The sequence below is a fragment of the Apium graveolens genome, chromosome 10 (genome assembly GCF_009905375.1).
Source record: "Apium graveolens cultivar Ventura chromosome 10, ASM990537v1, whole genome shotgun sequence".
Lineage (NCBI taxonomy): Eukaryota > Viridiplantae > Streptophyta > Magnoliopsida > Apiales > Apiaceae > Apium > Apium graveolens.
The window spans coordinates 234653057-234673160 of NC_133656.1; the positions used below are offsets into that span (position 1 = coordinate 234653057).

The 20104-nt window shown below is 28.9% G+C and overlaps 1 protein-coding gene across 3 annotated transcripts; it reads right to left on the reverse strand.

Annotated features, from left to right (window-relative positions):
• Nucleotides 1-449: 449 nt before the first annotated feature.
• LOC141689965 (uncharacterized) lies at nt 450-4574 on the reverse strand. Of its 3 annotated transcripts, none has more exons than XM_074494516.1 (6): nt 4229-4574; nt 3438-3552; nt 2681-3355; nt 2367-2475; nt 1263-1324; nt 450-796 (listed from the first exon to the last, which is right to left on the reverse strand). In XM_074494516.1, exons 1-5 carry the CDS (start codon nt 4309-4311, stop codon nt 1299-1301), a joined length of 1008 nt encoding a protein of 335 aa, XP_074350617.1. In that variant the 5' UTR covers nt 4312-4574; the 3' UTR covers nt 450-796; nt 1263-1298. The 3 variants fall into 3 exon arrangements, with proteins under 3 accessions (XP_074350617.1, XP_074350618.1, XP_074350619.1); XM_074494517.1 differs by having other exon boundaries at nt 450-803; XM_074494518.1 differs by having other exon boundaries at nt 450-828.
• Nucleotides 4575-20104: the final 15530 nt, after the last annotated feature.

The window sequence follows — 20104 nt, forward strand, 5'->3', positions numbered from 1 at the left end:
TAAATATATTTTAAATATTTAGCATTATGATTAATTTAGAGTATTACTAATAGAAAATAACTTTAATTTTTTTCATGTAAAAAATGCATTAAAATAAATATTTTAAATAATTTGAAATTTTAGTTATTAATATTAACATCTCAATTTCAATTTCATGACCACAAGGGATGTATATTGTAATTGATATCGAAAGTTAAAAGTTAAGGTTTGCAAACTGTATTTTACAAAATAGGTATAATGTTTTGATTTTAAATGAAAGGTGGAGGTTGCAAAATACAATTAACTCTTTAACATTTACAAGCCAGTAACTCGAACTTGATAACTTTTCTATTTCCAATAAATATTTATGTGCTCAAATGTTATCTTTAACGTTATTTCAAGCACAGTCTAAAGTAATAAATCAGCTACATATTACAGAAACAAGAGAGACTAGACTGGAAAACAAAACATCAGCAAACAAGAACAGCGTAGTTACCACTTGCCAACAAGTTTGAGGGAAAAGAATACAAAGGGCACCACAGTTGTAATTTATACACATTCCGCTGTTACTCTATTAGTACAGTGATTATGTGGACTCCCCACTAGATTGAATTGAAATATGCGTATAGTCATCAAATGTTTTTGGTAACTGTCGGAGCTTCCTATCAATCCTTTGTATCGAGCAAAGTCATTATATATAGAACTTTTCATTACAATATTCCTTTAGAAGTTAATGAAACCATCGAGCAGTTTATAATGGTTCTCACTTCGGAACCCAGTCTACAGATCTCTTCATCAATTAATACTGCTCCACAATCTGCATGCTACAAATCAAAATTACAACAGAATCTGCAAAATTCTAAAATTTCAAAGTTAAACATTGTATGTAGCTTTAATCAGACGCTAACTGGATTATGAGTTATGACCATGTTGGCACTATTACACATGAAACATAATTAGTTAATTCCAAGATATGGATAATATGTACAGCAATGCATGCCGTTTTAAACAAATATCTGAAAAAGTACAAATTGTTCTTCAGAACAATGAGAATAGAGACGGGTAAATTATAGGGAATTTCTTGGGGATTACATTTAATCTCATGCATCAATCCAGTTGTCAAATCCAGATCATTACTAGAAAATAAAATGCGAAGGAACGAATTCGTGATTCTGTCATATAAACTATAAAGACAGAAGTGGAGCCTTCTAAGAGGCCTTCTATTCTATTAATCAGCTGATAGCCCGATACAGCATGCATGAGTTAAAAGAATAAAACCGTACCTTTTATCATGGAGAAGACCAATAGAAAAAAAGCTGCTAAATTGTATAGAATGCAAAAGGCACTGCAAAGTAAGGAAAGGGAAAAAGTTAACGTAAACCCAAGTACCCAACTTGCAACTGTCAAATTACAAGTAGAAACATAGAGTTATTAGAATGAAATCGAACGTGTACTCGTGTTAATCACTGGTGAAGGAGATAGCACTGAATGACATTAACATATTAAAGAGCTGCTGCACAAATGGCAGCAGAAGAAAGCCCTTATAAGTTATAAAGCATGGTTTAATTTCAATCAAAGCTGCAACACAAGCTGGATATCCCAACTCAAATATCTCATGTTTCGCAAATGACTTTTTGGTCTTTATTTTTTGTTGCACATTTATCAACATTTGTCTAGGATGCTCAAAGCCAAATATGTACTAGAAAGTTTCACCAACAAACCACTTCATAATGCAACTAACATATTGTATGAAAAGTTATTTAGGGCTATTTTATTCAAGATTGCTGAAGTGTATAGTCATAATGTAACTACACCTGTTGTATGGCGTCATAGCCTATATAACACTGGTTCATCAGTCTAATCAGTCCAGATTCATTCTTGTGGTTGTAATAATTAAGTAACCATCTCTCAGACATATTGTTTTATTTTTTATGAATAAAAGAAGAAGAATAAAGAAAATTGTGACAAGGTAAGAGATGAAAATATCAAGTTGTTTGTTAATATGTATAATCCGCAATCTCCATTGGACACTGCATGGTGCTTACGGACTTCATTCATGCGCAAAATGACAATCTACCATGTAGCTAGGTAGAATTATATCAAAACAAAACCTTGATGCGCTAATGCATAACAGAGTTGCATTGCTTTCTATACTACGGTGAACATATAATTAACTGGGGATGGGTGCAGAACACTGAGCAAATCACCGAATTTGCATAACAAAATTCTTACTGTAGTAGCATATACAAAGACCTCGCCAGAAAATCCCCCCTTGTCCCCAATGCCATAGTCTTGAATATGCATATAAATTTAAATGGAAGATGCATATATTTAATTTACAACTTGATATGTTCACATTTTCAATTCTGCAGTAACGAAAATCTTACCAATGAAGAGAGCAGCTATCATTAATGCAAGAATAAGTTGAAAAGAACGATTTCTTTGCAACACTAAGGTTTGTAGTTGTCTTTGACTTCCAAGAACTATTCTGAAAAGCTGCAAAACATCATAAAAAAAAACAAGCTATGTATTAGGCAAGCTAAACACTTGTTACAGATAAAAATACCTATTTGTTTACAAATTCTAGATAGAGGAATGATGCCAAGAACATCCACACAACCTAGAACCTATATAAAAAGCAGTAAACATGATAAATGACACAAATAAATCAATAATCATATGGTAGCAAGTGAAAACTGACCTGATTAATTCTGTTTATTCCTCTCATTGCTTGTAATTGATCAACAAATGTCGGCTTCCAAAAGACAGGCTTGGTGCCCTTCTCTTTTGGTGTAGCTTCAACGCTAGACATCAATCCATTCACTGCATCATTTTTAGCATCAATCGTAATACTCAGCGAACCAAAATTTGGTGTACTCCAATTTCTCCTTGTACCAATTTTTCTGTCAACTTGACTGCATGAACTATCACTTGTTTCAGGAGATTCATTTGTTGCTACTTCTATGATATAACTATCATCCATGGTAGGATTAACATATTTCAAACCCTTTGTTTTCCTTGGAACATCTCCTTTGGAGTCAAAATTTACACGAATATCTGTATTTTGTACAATACACTGTTTCTCCAAAGGCAAATATTTCGTGGCTTTACCCAACTTGGTATCATGTTCATCTGGACCTTGTACGGTTTTGCGAGTTCCTGAGAGAAACATGGCTAAGTCATCACATTCTCCTTCATCCAAATTCACCCAACGAAGGGGTTGCTTCCCTTCCTCGTTATAAGATTTCTCCAGCTCCGCTTCTACATGAGCAATCTGATTTTCTATAGCGTTTACAAATTGTCGATGTCTGTCTTTCGTTAAATCATCAGCACGATTTCCATAGCTCAATTTGACCGCTTTTTCAAATTCCTCCAACTAATATAACACAAAGTTCAAAAACATCAGATAACTATTAGCAAGGAAAGAAAAAGAAGCAATGCTAGAGACTGAAACCAACCTGCCATTTTGCAGTACCGAAAGCAGTTTGAACCTCCCTACATAATTCATTTAATTCCTGCGCTGCCAATCCTTCTCTTCTCTGTCTTGCCCAATTTCTATAAGCTGACTCCATTCTGCAATCAAGTATATTAAAACAAATATATCAAAAACACACACAAGCAAATGCAACTTTGCAAAATAAAAATCAAATGCCAAATTACTGCATAACAGTTAATTATCAAAACGGTTCATAAAACTAATAAACTCAAGTAAAAAATATTATTTTGCAATAAACTAATACATCCGCAATTTTCAACACGTTTCTTTACTTTCCACTATTTTTCTCCTCAAGAATCATCACGGAATCAGCCCCTCTACACCTTCTAGTTAGCAAGTATTACTCTAAGCTACGCGTACATTTTAGCCTCACCATACAACCCCTACCCTATATCACACTCCTAAACCTGCTTCTCAGTACCGGATGCTTCCCGTTCAATTCAAAACTAAATTCCTAATCAAATCTACCATCCATATCTTCAATTCCAACAGCTAATTCCCTACTATTCCACATTTCTTGACTCAACATAACATAAATTAAAACCCTCAACAACAACCAAATTTTCAATTCTCAACTAACTCATGCTAGCAAATTTTCAAGAATCAAGATTTCAAATTTAAAGTACCCAACAAACACAAAAAAGTCATACACACAGCGAAAAAAAGTAACAATCAAAATTCAAAGAAACATCAAGAATCTAAGCATACCCAAATCAAAAAAACACAAGAACAATCAAGAAAAGATAGACATACATATCAGCAGAATGTTGAACTTCTTCAGCAGCTGTAAAAAAGGTATCTTTTTGCCATAGATCAAAACTGCTAGCTACCATCATTTTCTTTCTTCTTCACCTAACAATTCCAAGAACTCTTGTCACATATACATATACATACACATATACTTACAATTTACAAATGGGTTTTTGTTTGTATGGACAGGAGCTTTCTCTCTCTCCTGTTCTTTGCTTTTTCTTTGGTAATGGGGAAACTGGAAAGCAAAGAAGAGAGAGAGAGAGAGAGAGAGAAGGAGAGAGAGGGAGAGAGGGTAGCTAGGCTAATAAGATAGAGACGTAGAAGAGATTCTCAGTTTTTTTTTATGTGAAAATGAATAAATATGTGTGTGTAATTTTGTTGAAATTAAATTATGATTGTTTTGATGAGTTGTTTATTAGGTGCGTTTGGTGTCCCACTCAATTATCATCCATTAAAATATGTTTTCAATTACACTTATTATGCTATTGAATTATAATTATTTTTCTGGTTAGAAGCACGGTATAATCTAATTTCTTGATGTACAGTTTTATTAGTTGTTGGTGATTTTAAAAAAATTAAATAATTTATCAAAAATTTATCAAATTATTTCAGTACTTTTTTACCAATTTATAGATAATTTTTGGAAAATTAATCTATAATAATAATATACATTTATATCACATCAACTAAGCTATTTATTCTTAACTTTTTACTTTAAAAAAATATTATTTTTTTATCAAATATTAATTTATCAAGTGTTTGGTCAATATTACAAATAAAATCATAAAAAATATATTATTATTAGTATTATTGGAAGAGATATAATTATGTATTTTGGTATATGGATGGGACAAAAAAGGACTGGTCAAAATTAATATACGGATGTATAATTATTATTTATTGTGGAGGAGGAAGGAGAACATGAACATGCCTGGCCGACAGACATCCTACTCATCTTTTATCCATTTTTATGATTAAAATAAAATAAGTTTTAAGTATGTGAAGTTAGGTCTTGTGAAAGTTAAAAGTTATGTATGCAATTCATTTGTTTTTATAGGAAAAAAACAGGTAAAATTTTAAAGTAAACAGAGTAGAAATAATTCTTTTAAAACAGATAATTTAGACGTCCACCACTCATTAAGTTTTATTTAATATAAAAATGTTCTAAAAGAGATTATTTAGACCAACAAGTTAAGTTTTATTTTAATATAAATAAAATAGATTTTAAATACCAATATATTATTTTTAAAATATAGTTAATAACTTACTGGTTAATCATCTTACAAATTTCAGGTAATTATATAAAGTTCATGAGGTAACCTCATAAAACTTTTTGAGGTAATATTTAAATATATAATATAATTATGACATGCTGATCAAATATATATATATATGTTGTGAAAACAGAATAATTAGAAATTGTGCATTTGACTGTATCTTCACTAATTATTGTCATAAAAAAGATGATCTTATTGTGTATCTCAAATAAATTTCGGTAAGTAAATTCACAAACATCATTATCGTATTTTAGCCTAGTTTTATGTCTGGTATTATTTTTATATTAATGGCTGTTAGCTTGCTAATATTATGGATTATCGGATTAGGCCATAAACTTGTATGCATGATTATTGCCTCTTAAAAATAGTAAGCAATATTGATTAGGTTAATGCATAGTCCAAATGCCCACTACATACATTAACATGATGTACATTATGTATAATGCAAAATGATGCTTTTGTTTATCATTTCAACAGCACTAAAACGACGTTTCTAGTTTCAACCACCAGAGAATATTAGAAGATTGTCCATAATTGTGTATTTGTGTGTAATAATATTTTGTTATTTTCACGATGATTATTGTTAAATATATAATTTTATTGGTCCTCCTTGTAACATTTTAAAGATTTAGATGAGCTAATTACTCAACATGGTATCAAAATTTAGACTGACGGGAGAGTTCGATTCCCAGGAATGTGGATACTAAAGACAATTAATGTCCATCTTCCGGGCCACTCTCAACATTCATGTAAACACTAAAGACAATTAATTTCCCAAAGACCAGCGCCTTAGTCAACAATTATACAACCGTCAACGACAATCATAAATAAATTTGAGAATGACCTGCACTTCTACAAGATGTCAGGGATTTACAACAATATTAATAAATTATACGGAAATTATTAAATCTTGGGGATTTTATTTTGTATAATTTTTGTTATGCTTACATTTTAATTTAGATAATTCATTCACTACTAATTTTTTCATACATCTACATATCTTTACAAAAAAAACAATTCTTAATTGTGTTTCGGCGTTATTGCTTTTTGTATTTGTTTGCTTTATTAATTAATGATTTGATTCTCATTGCCTAATTGTTTATATTTCTTACCTCATAACATTATTCTATTTATCTCTTTCTGGAAAAAGATTTATTGTACGCAATAATCCATAATTAAGGAATATTATGTTGAGTTGAAGGCTGATTACCCAAAACACCTAATAATGTCAACAAAATATTCAATTAACACCAAAACTATGCCAACAACTAATCTGAATAAACCACCCAACTCTTTCTAATTTCCGTTTAGCATAATTAACACATCTGGTAACAACAAGAAACAACTAGTGGCAGCTACAATTTTGTTTTTTTTGAATGGGACAATGACAACTATTACTATTTTTTCAGTTTTTGTTTTAAAAGAAGAAGACGGGTTAACGAGTTACGAGCATGGTTACATATTTTGAAAATAGAAACTAATCGATTAAATTATCAATTTATGATTTATCTATTTTTTTTAAAAAAAAAATTAATTATTTTCGATTATTTATTGAAAAATATTTTAATAATTTATTAAATCGGTCAAACATTTTCGACAATAATTATACTATCTTTCAACAACAACCGGTGGATTTGTATGACCATGGTTAAAAGGCAAGGTAATTAAACATACAATACAACTACACAAGTTGAACAGGTTGATAATTCCACACAAAAAAAAAGAGTTCAACAGCTTAATATATTTCATGTCCGGCCCAAGTCTTGGAATAACAGTTTCGAAGAATATGGGCTTCCATAATTAATTGGCCTACAAAGTTGAGTATTCAGTAGGTTTGTGGGCTGGGCCGAGTCACTTGAGCTAGTCAGAGTTTCGTGGGCCAGACCATTTCTAAGTATGACTTCAGCCAACAGAACAGAAAACCACTATTATTTCCGGAGAAATTGAGTTGAGACTTCCGGTGACCAGAAAGCTATTGTAAGAGGTAAAATATTCTGATTTAAATCTGATTGTGTATGATAGCATTATAAAATAATGTTTTCTGAGATTATGATGTATAATTAGTATGAGGTTATAGAGATGATTTCATTTAAAATAATGAATTTGATTTTGTCTATTGCTTACTACATGCAAAAAATAACCATATTAATTAATACGAAAATGCATGCACCTTCCCTCGCCTTCCCTCTTTAGGGTTGTGTAGATAAATAAACGATCCATATTTTAACCCCAGAAATTGGTATCAGAGCCAGTAATAGGCGGAAAATGAACAGTAAAACACTGTAGCAAAAGTAGCCGTGAATAGTAAACAGTGAATAGTAACTAATGAATAGTAAAAAGGAAATAAAATTTGATAGTTAAATGAGACCTCCGACAAGAATAAATAGAGAAAAGAATAAAAGATATAAATCTAAAATAATAGCAACTCTATTAATTTTATTTATGGTAGAAAACAAAGTAACACAACAGATGTGTAACAAAATTTTATACAGACAATTAATCTGACTTATGGAAGATTTAAGGATACGATCAATTCAGTATATAGCTGATAAAGAACCAACATATAATAGGCTAATAAATCAACATATTGAAAGTTGTAAGATAAGCATGCAAATAATAAATGAAAAATTAGATATTATAGCTATATTACAAACAATGTTGGAAGAAAGAGATGAAAAAATTAGGAGACTAGAGGAAGAAAAACTTTTATTAAAACGAGGAAAATTTATTAAAGAAACTAATTTAGAAATCGAAATAAAAGACTTAAAAGAGGTATTAACTGAACAATATAGATTAATAGACGATTTAAAACAAAAAATTAAAAAATGAATTGGACAGATCCAAATGCAATAACTAGAAATAATAGAAAACTAAAGCAATTAATAAAAAATCAAGAAAAATTAGAAATAGATCTGGAAAAATTACTAGAAAGAAAAAATAAAATAACATGGACAAGAGAGAATAACGAAGAAATTATGAGAATTTACCAACAACTTGGAAATATGATAATAACATTTAGAAATGATAAACTAAGAATACAAGGACTTAAAAGAATAATTTTAACAAATAATATAACTGGATAAAATACAGATGGATAAAATGTCATTAGAAGAAATAAGTGAAAAACAAGATATGTATTATCAAATGGATGAATACGAAGGAGGAACATCACAAACCCTAAGTTTTAAACCAGATATATATAATCAAATTCAAAGTGAAACAGAAGAATTAACAATAAAAAAGATATTCAAGACATCATATTTTGAAAGAAATAAGGAAGTTAGGTATATAGCCCAAAAACATGAGAATGTAATAGATATAGATACAATAAATGGAAAAACAAGAATAAATTTAATAACAGATGGATTAATAAAAAGAGAATTATCCAAATTAAAACAAAAGGAAGCAAATAAACTAAAAAACATATATTTTGGAGCAATAGAATTTACAATAAAAGCATATTTTCAGAAAAATATCGATACTCCTATACAGATATATGTATTGGATGATAGAATAATAGGAAATATACAAGATTCATTAATAGCAGTAATAAAAGGAAACTTGATATATCAGAAATTAAAATTTATAATACAACCCGATTTTAGTATATCACTAAGGGATGAAAATAAAGAAAGATCTTTAACATTATACTATAAGTTAGATGGAATAAAAATGCAAAAAGGAAGTAAAGTTATTAGTATAGAAACCAAAATGGTTTATGCTATGACTGGAAACCATCACGTAAAAAAACAAACGGAATTAGGAATAATAGTACCAAAGTTATATAATGATATATTAGAAAAAATTGAACATAAAGAAGAATCTCAAATAACAATCCCAGAAGAAATTACAATAGATTTTAGTAATAGACAAATGATTCCAAGGCAAAGAATTAAACCAATATTAGAAGGATCTAGATTAAGTTTTAGAAAAGAACAAAATCCTATAAGATTAATTAGATCAATGAGTATGACGAGTAGAAAGATAGATTTAATAAAAATAGATACTGATAGTTTGAAAATAAAAATAATAATATTTGACGAAACAATAACAAGAGACTGTATAGCAGAAATTAATACAGGAGCTACCAAAAGTTTTATTCATATAAGCAAGGTAAATGAAGAAAATTGTAAGTGGATAGAACCTCAGACTTACAGATATGCAGAAAATGATAGAGAAATATTTATTACTAAATGTACTAATTTAAAGTTTAAAATATTAGACTTGGAATATAATATAAATATAGGAGTAATAGAATATGATAGTTCGAGTGAATTATTATTAGGAAGCGACTTCTTAAAAATGATAAATTATAAAATTAATAATAATGGAATAAAGATAGTAGATCAAGGAAAAGAAAGATTTATAGAAAAACTATGAATATACAAGAAAAATTAAGGAATAAGAAAGAAAAGTTAAAGAAAATACAGAGTATGTTAGAAAGCGAAATAGATTCACAAATAAAATATTTAGAATATAAGGAAAGACAAACAAAGTTAGAAAATGATATTAAGAAATTAGAAGAACAGAGTAAAAATACTAGTAAATATTGGATAGATGTTGGAAATGGTTGGAAGAGGCGAATCAACAAATAATAAAATGTCAGACTCAGAATTTATAAAAAATTTATGGGAAGAAATAATAGTTAAGGAAAAACTAAATGCAATAATGAGATTGGTAGAAAAACAAGATAATCAAGAAAATTTGAGACAAATAATAAGAGAAGAGTTAACAAGCTTATGGAATAATTCTGAAATACCTACTTTAAAAATGATACTAGACAAGTTAATAAAATTAGAAGAAGGAAAACAAAAAATTATACCAGAAAAAGAAATTACAAATAAGCCAGAACTAAAAGCCATAAATGCATGGAGAAGAGTTAATGAGCCAATGATGATAGATATAAGTAAAATGAAACCTAATATATCTGAACCAATAGGAAAGGTATTAGATAATTTGGGACAACTTAGTAAAAAAGGAAAGTTCTAATGGAAACTAAAGAACAAAAAGAATATAACGTGATAACATTTTTAAAGAATCATGGAAAAGAAATTTTAGAAAGAGAAAAATATAAGTATGAACCATTAAAAAAGGAAACAACTAGTGAAAGCAAAGCTGAGTTTAAGATTGATACAACTGTGATAGAATATTTAAAGTCAAAATTAGAACAACAAAAGGAAGAAATAGAAGAAATAAGGACGGAGAATAAAAAATTACGATTAAATACTAATGAAGAATGGTTAGAAAAATATAAAAAATATAAAAATAAATATAAAGAAACTAAAAAGGAACTAAAAGATGTAAAAAGAGATTTAAGACAAACAAAAAAAGAATTAAATGAAAAAACAGAAGAAAATAAAAAAGAAATAGAAATATTGAAAAGGCAATTAAATAAGTTAAAAGGAAAAAAAGAAGATACAAGTGAAGTTTCTAGTACTGTATCTACAAATAATAATACAAGTACTAGTGAATTGGAACAAGATAATTTAGGAAAAACGGTGAATATAATAGAAGAATATAACAGTAGTTATGAGGAAAATTCTGAAATGGAAATAGAAAATAAAAATATAATAGAAGCTTTAGAAAGAATGAAAAATGTAAATGCAGTAATAAAACAAGAATCGAATAGTGACCAAGAAGATAAAGATAATTATACTGATATAGAAACTGAAGGAATAAAAAATGAGGAAATGGATAACTACCCAGAAGAAGAAGTAACCGACCATAATATGGAAGTTATAACAAGATATAGGAACACGATACCAAAACACATACCAATAGGACAACATAATGAATTTAAAGAATTTATAGGATCAATGTCACAAGGCGTAAACTTGAATGGTTTTAGACTTAGATAATGTATATGAAGAACAAGAAATTAGCAGGAGAATTACTGATTGGAATTTAGGAATGTATATAGCATTAATGAATTCTACTCATACAGATGAGTTAGAATATACTTATAACTTGATCTCAAAAACGTTAATTGGAAAGGTAGCTTATTGGATAGAATCCATAGAATATCAGTTAAAAACTGAAGTACTAAGGTATGCAACGGATTGGAAATCAATGTTACAAATATTTGATATGATATTAAAAAGAGAATTCTTAGGAGAACCTTGGATAGTAGCTAGAGACCAAGTTTTAATAGAAAGAAAGATAGAAATAATAATGAATCTAAATAACATGAAATGCTGTAAAATTAACAAGTTACCAGAATATACTATAAGTTTTACTAAATTCTTTTATGAAGCTAGATTCTTACCCGAAGAAGGACATATATATCAACAATTATATTATGATCATTTACCAGAACCTTATAATACTGAGATAACTAAGGAATATAATAAGTTAGAACCTCGTGAGAACACTCTGGGTGAAAGAATAAGAGTACTAAGAGGATATCTAATGAGAAAATGTGAAGAATATAGGGTACAACAGAAGGTTAAAAAGGATAAAAAACTAGGATTAAGAGAAATATGTGGATTCACTGAAAGAAGATTAGTATTTGGATGTGAAGATAAAAAACCCTATAGGAACTATAAGAAGAGGTATAATAAGAAAAAATCATATGATAAGTACAGAAGCAAACAAAATAGAAATAATTATCCTTATAAATACAACAGATATAAGAGAAAAAGATTTAGGAAATTTAGAAATACACCAGAAAATAGGAGAAGATATAAAAATAAGAGAAAGTTTAGAAGAAAACCTTTTAAAAAGAAAGATATAAGTGAATGTAAATGTTGGAATTGTAATGAAAAAGGACATTATGCTAATAAATGTCCTAAACTGAAAGAAACGAAAGTAAAATATATAAATACATCACAATTCATAATGGATATAGAACAAATTAAAGAAGATGACAATAGATGGTATGAATATGAAGAGTTTTATATTAGTGAAACTGATAATGAAATAAACTTTATAAATTATGAATCATCTAGTGAAAGCAATTGGGAGGAATGGTAGCAATATACATAGAAGCAGATGTAGAATATAAAAAATATAAATTCCTAAAACAAAAAATATTTATAGATAGTGGAGCAGATCTATGTCTAGTAAAAAAGGAAGTTTTAGCTTCATATAGATGGGAAAAATCTAATGCACATAGAACTAGGGTATCAGGATTTAATGAACAAAAGAAGGAATTAGATGTAATAGCAAAAAACATGAGAATAAAGCTAAATAAAACATTATTCAGTTTACCTATTGTATATCAGAATAAGATGAAGCAATCTATATTATTAGGAAATAACTTTTTAGATTATTTTAAAACACATATAGTAACTTCAAATACCCTATCATTACAAACTCCGTGTAATAAGTGGATAGTATTAAAAAGAATTATGCCAATAAGTACTATAAATACTATAAGAATAAACAATCTAAAAATAGAAAGAAATAATAATCTACAAGAATTAACTAAAAAATATAATAATTTATTAAAATCCAACTTCGGAGAAAATCCTATGAGGTTATGGGATAAGGAAAAGATATATGCTGAAATAAAATTATTAAACCCTAGTGATATAATAAGATCTAAACCTATAAGGTATAGCCCTTCAGACCAAAAAGAATTTGATAATCAAATCAATGAATTATTAAAACTAAAATTAATACAAGAAAGTAAAAGTCCACATAGTAGCCCGGCTTTCCTTGTAAGAAAACATAATGAACAGAAAAGGGGAAAAGCCCGTATGGTAATAGACTATAGAGAATTAAATAAGAAAACTATATTTGATGGATATTTCTTACCATACAAAAGAAATCTTATAAATAGACTAGGAAATAAGAAATGGTTTAGTAAATTTGATTGTAAAAGTGGATTTTGGCAAATAAAATTAACCAAAGAATCAAGACCTTTAACAGCCTTTAGTGCTCCGCAAGGACATTATGAATGGATAGTATTACCCTTTGGATTAAAAAATGCGCCACAAATATTTCAACGAAGAATGGACCAAATCTTTAGGAAATTAAAAGATTTCTGTATAGTATATGTAGACGATATATTAATATATAGTGAAACTCTAGAAGAACATATAAAACATTTAGAGCAATTTATAAAAACAATAGACCAGCATGGAATATTACTGTCTGAAAAGAAATCTGAAATATTTAAGAATAAGATAGAATATTTAGGATACAAAATAGATAAAGAAGGTATACAATTACAAGACCATATAGTAACAAAGATTGTAAATTTTAAGGACAAATTAGAAAATAAAAAAGAGGTACAACAATTTTTAGGAATAATAAATTATGCCTCAGATCATATTAAAGACTTACCTAAATTAAGAAAACCATTACAGGAACTAACAAAAAATAAACCTTTTGGATGGACAAAAGAACATGAAAACTGTATAAAAATTCTTAAGGAAAAGGTGAAAGATTTACCAAAACATAGAATACCCATAGAAACAGATCATTTAGAATTATATACTGATGCTAGTGATATAGGATGGGGAGCAGTCCTAATAGCATATGAGAAGGATGACATAGATAAAGAAAATACACATATATGTGGATATGCAGGAGGAACTTGGAAACCTAATGAATCAAACTACCACATAAATGAAAAAGAACTATTAGCTGTAAAATATGGGATTAAAAAGTTTCATTATCATTTATTACCTGTTAAATTTGTAGTAAGAACAGATAATACTCAAGTAAAAGCCTTTATTACTAATAAAATAGAATTATTACCAGAATTAAATAAAAGAAGAAAATGGCAATCTTTTTTCTGTTGTTATGATTTTGTAATAAAAAATATATCAGGAACAAAAAATGTGTTAGCTGACTATCTTAGCAGAGAAAAGAAACAATGAAAATAGAATATACAAGAAGACAAGCTCAACCATGGAAAATCATATCGGGATCTTTAATAATATGGACTACTACTTCAGAAGCTGTAGAATTTATAAAAAATTTTGCTCTTGAAGGATTAGATGAAAATAATACAGAAAAACTAGAAGAAGCATACAAAGGATTTCTAGAAATAGAAAAACACATTGGTTATTATTTCACTCCTAATAGAAGGAATATTGATGAATTATTAATATCAATTATTAGAAAATTAAATGCCATTGAATGTCATGCATTTTGTTTTTGTAAAGGGAAAATTTAATTGTTTGTTGCTCTTAGCAGGATATGGAAAATTTTGAGAAATATATCACTGATGTCACTTCTCATATCTCAACCAATAATGAGAAAATCACCAAACTCCAAAAAGAGATAGAAACCCTGGTTCAGGAGAACCAACATTTTCTGAAACAAATTATGGAAGCTATAAAAGACAAAACAACTCTACAAGCTTCAGTTGCAATCCCTACAATAAAACCTATAACATTTTCATCAAAGCTTGTAACCATGCCATCACCTTCAACCAACATATCAACTACTCTGTCAAATTTATCAATGAGTGATAGGCTGAAACACTCACCTGAGATAGTGAAAACATATGAGCAAATGATGAAATATTATGATTATAAATCTAACCCTGATGTTTGCAGACTGACAAAATCTACAAAATATCCCAGATATATTTGTTGTGAAAATGCAAAACCTGACATAGTCTATAACCTGTTTATACATGGTTTTGTTGACAAGATCTTAACAAATGAAACCATGTATTGTATATCAAAGCTACCAAGTATAATTGTCAAATCCGTGGAAGCTATGATACGGGAAATGGGAGCAGGCTCATATGGAATACAAGTTTTTGATGCATCAACAGATCTAGTTGGAAAACCCATAATAATATGTCAACTATTTAAATTGGGAAGGAATATGGCAGATATTGTGGGAGAAACCAAAAGCTTGAAATTGCCAAATCCCTGTGATATTAACAAATTCCAGGAATGGTTATGTGAAAAACGAGCCATTGGACTAGCTACCCTCAGGTCCAAAATACAAGATATACTACGAGCTCGGAAAGCTATAATTATTTCTGAAAGCCATGGTGGAGGTTTCACCGAAAGTATAATAACCTTATATTATGATAATATTATACAAAATTCAGGAACTATGGCATTAGAGATAATGCTTGATAAAATAGAAAACCTGAAATATAATCATGCAAAACATACTACTGAATATTATCAAAGAATAACAGGTCCTCGAAAGAGACCTATTATCAGTCTAAAAGATGATAACAAAGGGATAAATTCTGATCCCTTTGCATAATACAAAAATGGTGTAATACACCAGAACACTGCAAATTGAATGGTGAAAACCAAAAAGTTATATTACCAGGAGATTCCAAAAATATCATGGCAGACAAAGATGAAGAAAGAAGAAAAGAAAAAGCAGATTCCCTGGAAAAAGATGACAGATCCTGCAAGATATCATGGCAGACACAAAAGATAAAGATGAAGAAAATATGAAGAGACGACAAAAGAAGAAATGGCAGACAAAGAAAAGAAAAGATTCCTGAATTATTAGTAATTATGTAAAAGAAACCGGTTATCCCGGTAATCTGTAACCATATAGAAAGACTACTATAAATAAGTCCATACATGAAATAGAAAGGATATCTGAAAATTTCTGAAGTTCAATTCTCTCTCTCTCTGAATATGTCTGGCTAAACTTCTTCACTCTCTATAAACTCTACTAGGAATATATCATAATAATAGAAACAGATTATTTTATAGGTATTATATACAATCAGAATTGGTTCAGAAAAATAATATCTTGAAGAATAGCGATATGGAAGAGACCGTGTGAGGACTCCTGCATCCAGCCAAAGAATATCCAAAGGAGCTTGGAGAGCGTTATGGATAATAGGGCAAGGGTGAGTTGAGACTTCCGGTGACCAGAAAGCTATTGTAAGAGGTAAAATATTCTGATTTAAATCTGATTGTGTATGATAGCATTATAAAATAATGTTTTCTGAGATTATGATGTATAATTAGTATGAGGTTATAGAGATGATTTCATTTAAAATAATGAATTTGATTTTGTGTTTATCTCGTGCGCACCCAAAAAATAACAGTTGGGGTTACTTACGATAAAAAAACAACTATTATCTAAATTTGACAACTTACTATGAAAATTTTAAATTTCGAATACACACGTGTCGGTCAAATATGCGTTCCTATTAATTTTTTTTGCGGATACAATCAGATATTTTATGGCGTGTTTGAACGTCCAAAATCAGCTTAATACGCCAACCTATTCAATTTCAGCACATTATTATGGTTTGTCATTTTCACAAAGACTAAATATGGACACTAAATAAATCAAATAAATAAAGAGAGGTAAAGTTTTTATTTTTTGATGCAGAAACATCTTTTAAGTTGACTCCTGATAAAGTAAGCACATTAAATATGTAATTGACTCTTGAGTAAATCAAATATTTTAAATATTAGATGTGAGAATGTTTTAGTTTTATATATCAAGTAGTGAAATTTAATCATATAATTTAATTATAAAAGCTTTAATCCAAACATAATTTATTTGGTGTTCAAATTAGCCGCCGTTCTTTTAAGATTCCTTCTTTTTTGTGTGTTCCATATTATATCCACCAGCCAATTTGCTTTCTAAACTTGTTTCCAATTTGTTGTTTTATTCCTTAGAGATTCTCTTGAAAAGTATTAATAATCTTTGAAATACAATATTATTTTTGAGAATTTTGAGTTTTGACTATTTTTGGTTTTTTAATTTTCAATTCAACGAACTTCTCCTTTTAATTAATTTCAAATGGAATTGACCAAATAATCGATCTATTCAATTCTCACTAACGGAAGAAGTCTTATTTTAGTGACGAAAACTAAGTTTAGGTATACTGAATGTTCGAAAGAAGTCTTATTCTAGTGACGGAAACTAAATTTATGTGTAAGTGAATGTTCGAACGAGTAAAATCGTAAATGGTTGAAGAAGTTGGATCAGAAGAATTGATAGTACGAGTGACATGTTCGATTTTATTCTACCATTTATAATTATAATTCGTAGTTTTGTATCGTACTTATGACTCAATTGCATAAAAATCTATGCAATTCACACTTTATATTCCTATTAAATAAATTAATGAAACTATAAACATTTTGCATAAAATTCAATTAATTTCGGCCGATCATTAGTCATCTACTCATCTCCCTTCAATATTAGGATGACAAGATATTTGTGTCCGAATTATTTATAGTAAAAGTTAAATGCGCAACTTTCATTATCGAGAACAAAGAGAATAATAAATTTTTTAAATCCAAAAATTGATTTTTTTTTAGATTATGCTGTTTATACAAAGATGTAAATGGACAGTACCAAAAAGAGTGTGAAAATGAAAGAAAAAGAAAGACAGCATTTATTCAGCAGCATCCTCATCAGTCATCAGTTTACAACAATGTTTGGCCAACTTTGATAGGAATATTTGGAATGTTAATTTGTATTTGTGTGCATTGTATTTGTATGCAATAGATTAAAACTTACAGAGAAAATCAAGATTTTTAAACAAAAGTAGTATATTTTAGGGCTTTTTTGATAGATACTCAAGTTTAAAAATATTTTGGTAAAAATACTGTCATTTTTTAAAAAAATTGTAAAAATACTTTTTAATTTGCAATAATACTATTTTTCAATTTTCTCTTGCAAAAATACGATTTTTTGGCAACTGGAATCAACTGCATGCAACCTTTGACGAGTTTCTGCAACTACATGCAACCTCAAATCAACCAAAAAAACTTTATTTAACTAGTTGCACATCTTGTTGATTTTGGTTGATTTTGGTTGATTTTGATTGATTTTGGTTTATTCCGTATTTTTGTAAAAAAAATCAGAAAATAATAAATCGCAAAAAATATAGAAAAGTTAGTATTTTTGATAAATTCTCTATATTTTAAAGTCTTTGTTTTTTTTTATCTTCTTGTGTGCATTAATATACTCCCTCATTAGAGACGGGACTAAGATCATATCAGTTGAGTTAAAGATCATTCACACATTAATACAAAATTAACAAAATTTAAAAGCCTAATATATGATAAATGTTGAATAAATATAAATCCATATTATTAGAATTTGAATCAGCTTCTTTTCAGGGTTGTCATTATCAAATGAAACAACACCACCGTGAAGTCCAAAGTAATATGTTCATGTGAAATATCTACTACAACAAAACACAAAAGTAACTTAAAATAATCATACTAGTGTGTATCTAGTGAGTTCAACCTATACAAATTCTTTGGTAATTAACTATAGTTAAAATTACATGAATTGCCCCATGATGTGTGTTTGACAAAGAAAGGGATGACAAATCATCCAATTAAAATTGCAAAAATTGTGTTAACCACCTAATTAAAGGTTGTGCTTGGCCACATCAATCTCCAATTCTCATCAACAAGAAGCCAATGAAAAGAATAAAACCTACTTTTTCCATAAGCCTCAAACATTCATATTTTTCTTTTCTTTTGACAAAAATCAAACTAGAGGAAAATAATTTGTATACAGAAATGTGCACAAAATTTTGTACAGAATAATATTTGGTGGGTTTTAATTGGAATGAACTGTTGTATTCACATCAATAAATCTAATTAAATTAAAATATCTCACATCAATTAATATATTATTTTATACAAATTTTTTACAAACAATTCTCCACATAACACTGCTCTCAGTAATGTACACCAAGTACGATCCAAATGTAGCCATCCCCACGTAGTCTAACATCTATGTTTGGTGTAGATTGCAAAAGCCCAAATTAGCTTTCCACCTCACTTGTATCAAAATCAACAAAACACAAACAAGTGAAATGAAATGATTCTTTCTTTTTTTCTCATTCTTCATCAACGAAAGATAGAGAGAGAAGACTTTTTTTAGCTACTTTTTCCCAACATAAAAATCATAGAATCACCCACTTTTATTATATGTTTGTACTATTATAATCCTCATCCTTCCTTTGATTATCCACTTCTACAGTTCCAAGTTGATTATTAGTCATCCTTCAATTCAAGTACACTGTCATATTCAACTTGTCACAACTAAACAATCCGTGTTTAGTGGTATCATACTCGCTCCGTTTATACGGATATTGTTCCGTCTATTATAATCATCGATTTATTATAATTTTTCGGTGAATAGGTTTAACACCGAAAATTTCCGTGAATACGAAGGTGAAATCACCTGTCCACTCTTAATACACCACTTCTAAGATATCCCGTCTATAGAGACTTACAACGAATAATTGGTTGCGGACAATCGTTTGTCATGAACCAACTTCCATCCGTATATAGTAAAATTATAATGCATTTACAGGATGAACTGTATCAGCAGCTTGATAGGTCTGAAACTCCATAAGTGAACCCAAACTCGAATTAGTCAGTGTCAATTAAACGTGTGTACTAATACAATCTAAACCACTTTAAATCCAGATTTGAAGGGGGTTAATTCATAATTGTAATAATAAAGCTAAAAAAGTCATGATCATGAAATGGAAGCAACCCTCAGTGTATTATTTCTCCCTGCAGTTCACATCATTGAAACAAACCCAAAGACAAAAACAAGAAAATACAGTTCTGAAAGGAAATGTCATGCCACAATAATTGAACATTGGCTGGTGCACATCAATTGTTGGTCTGCTGCTCTAATATTCCATCTATTTCTCAAATCA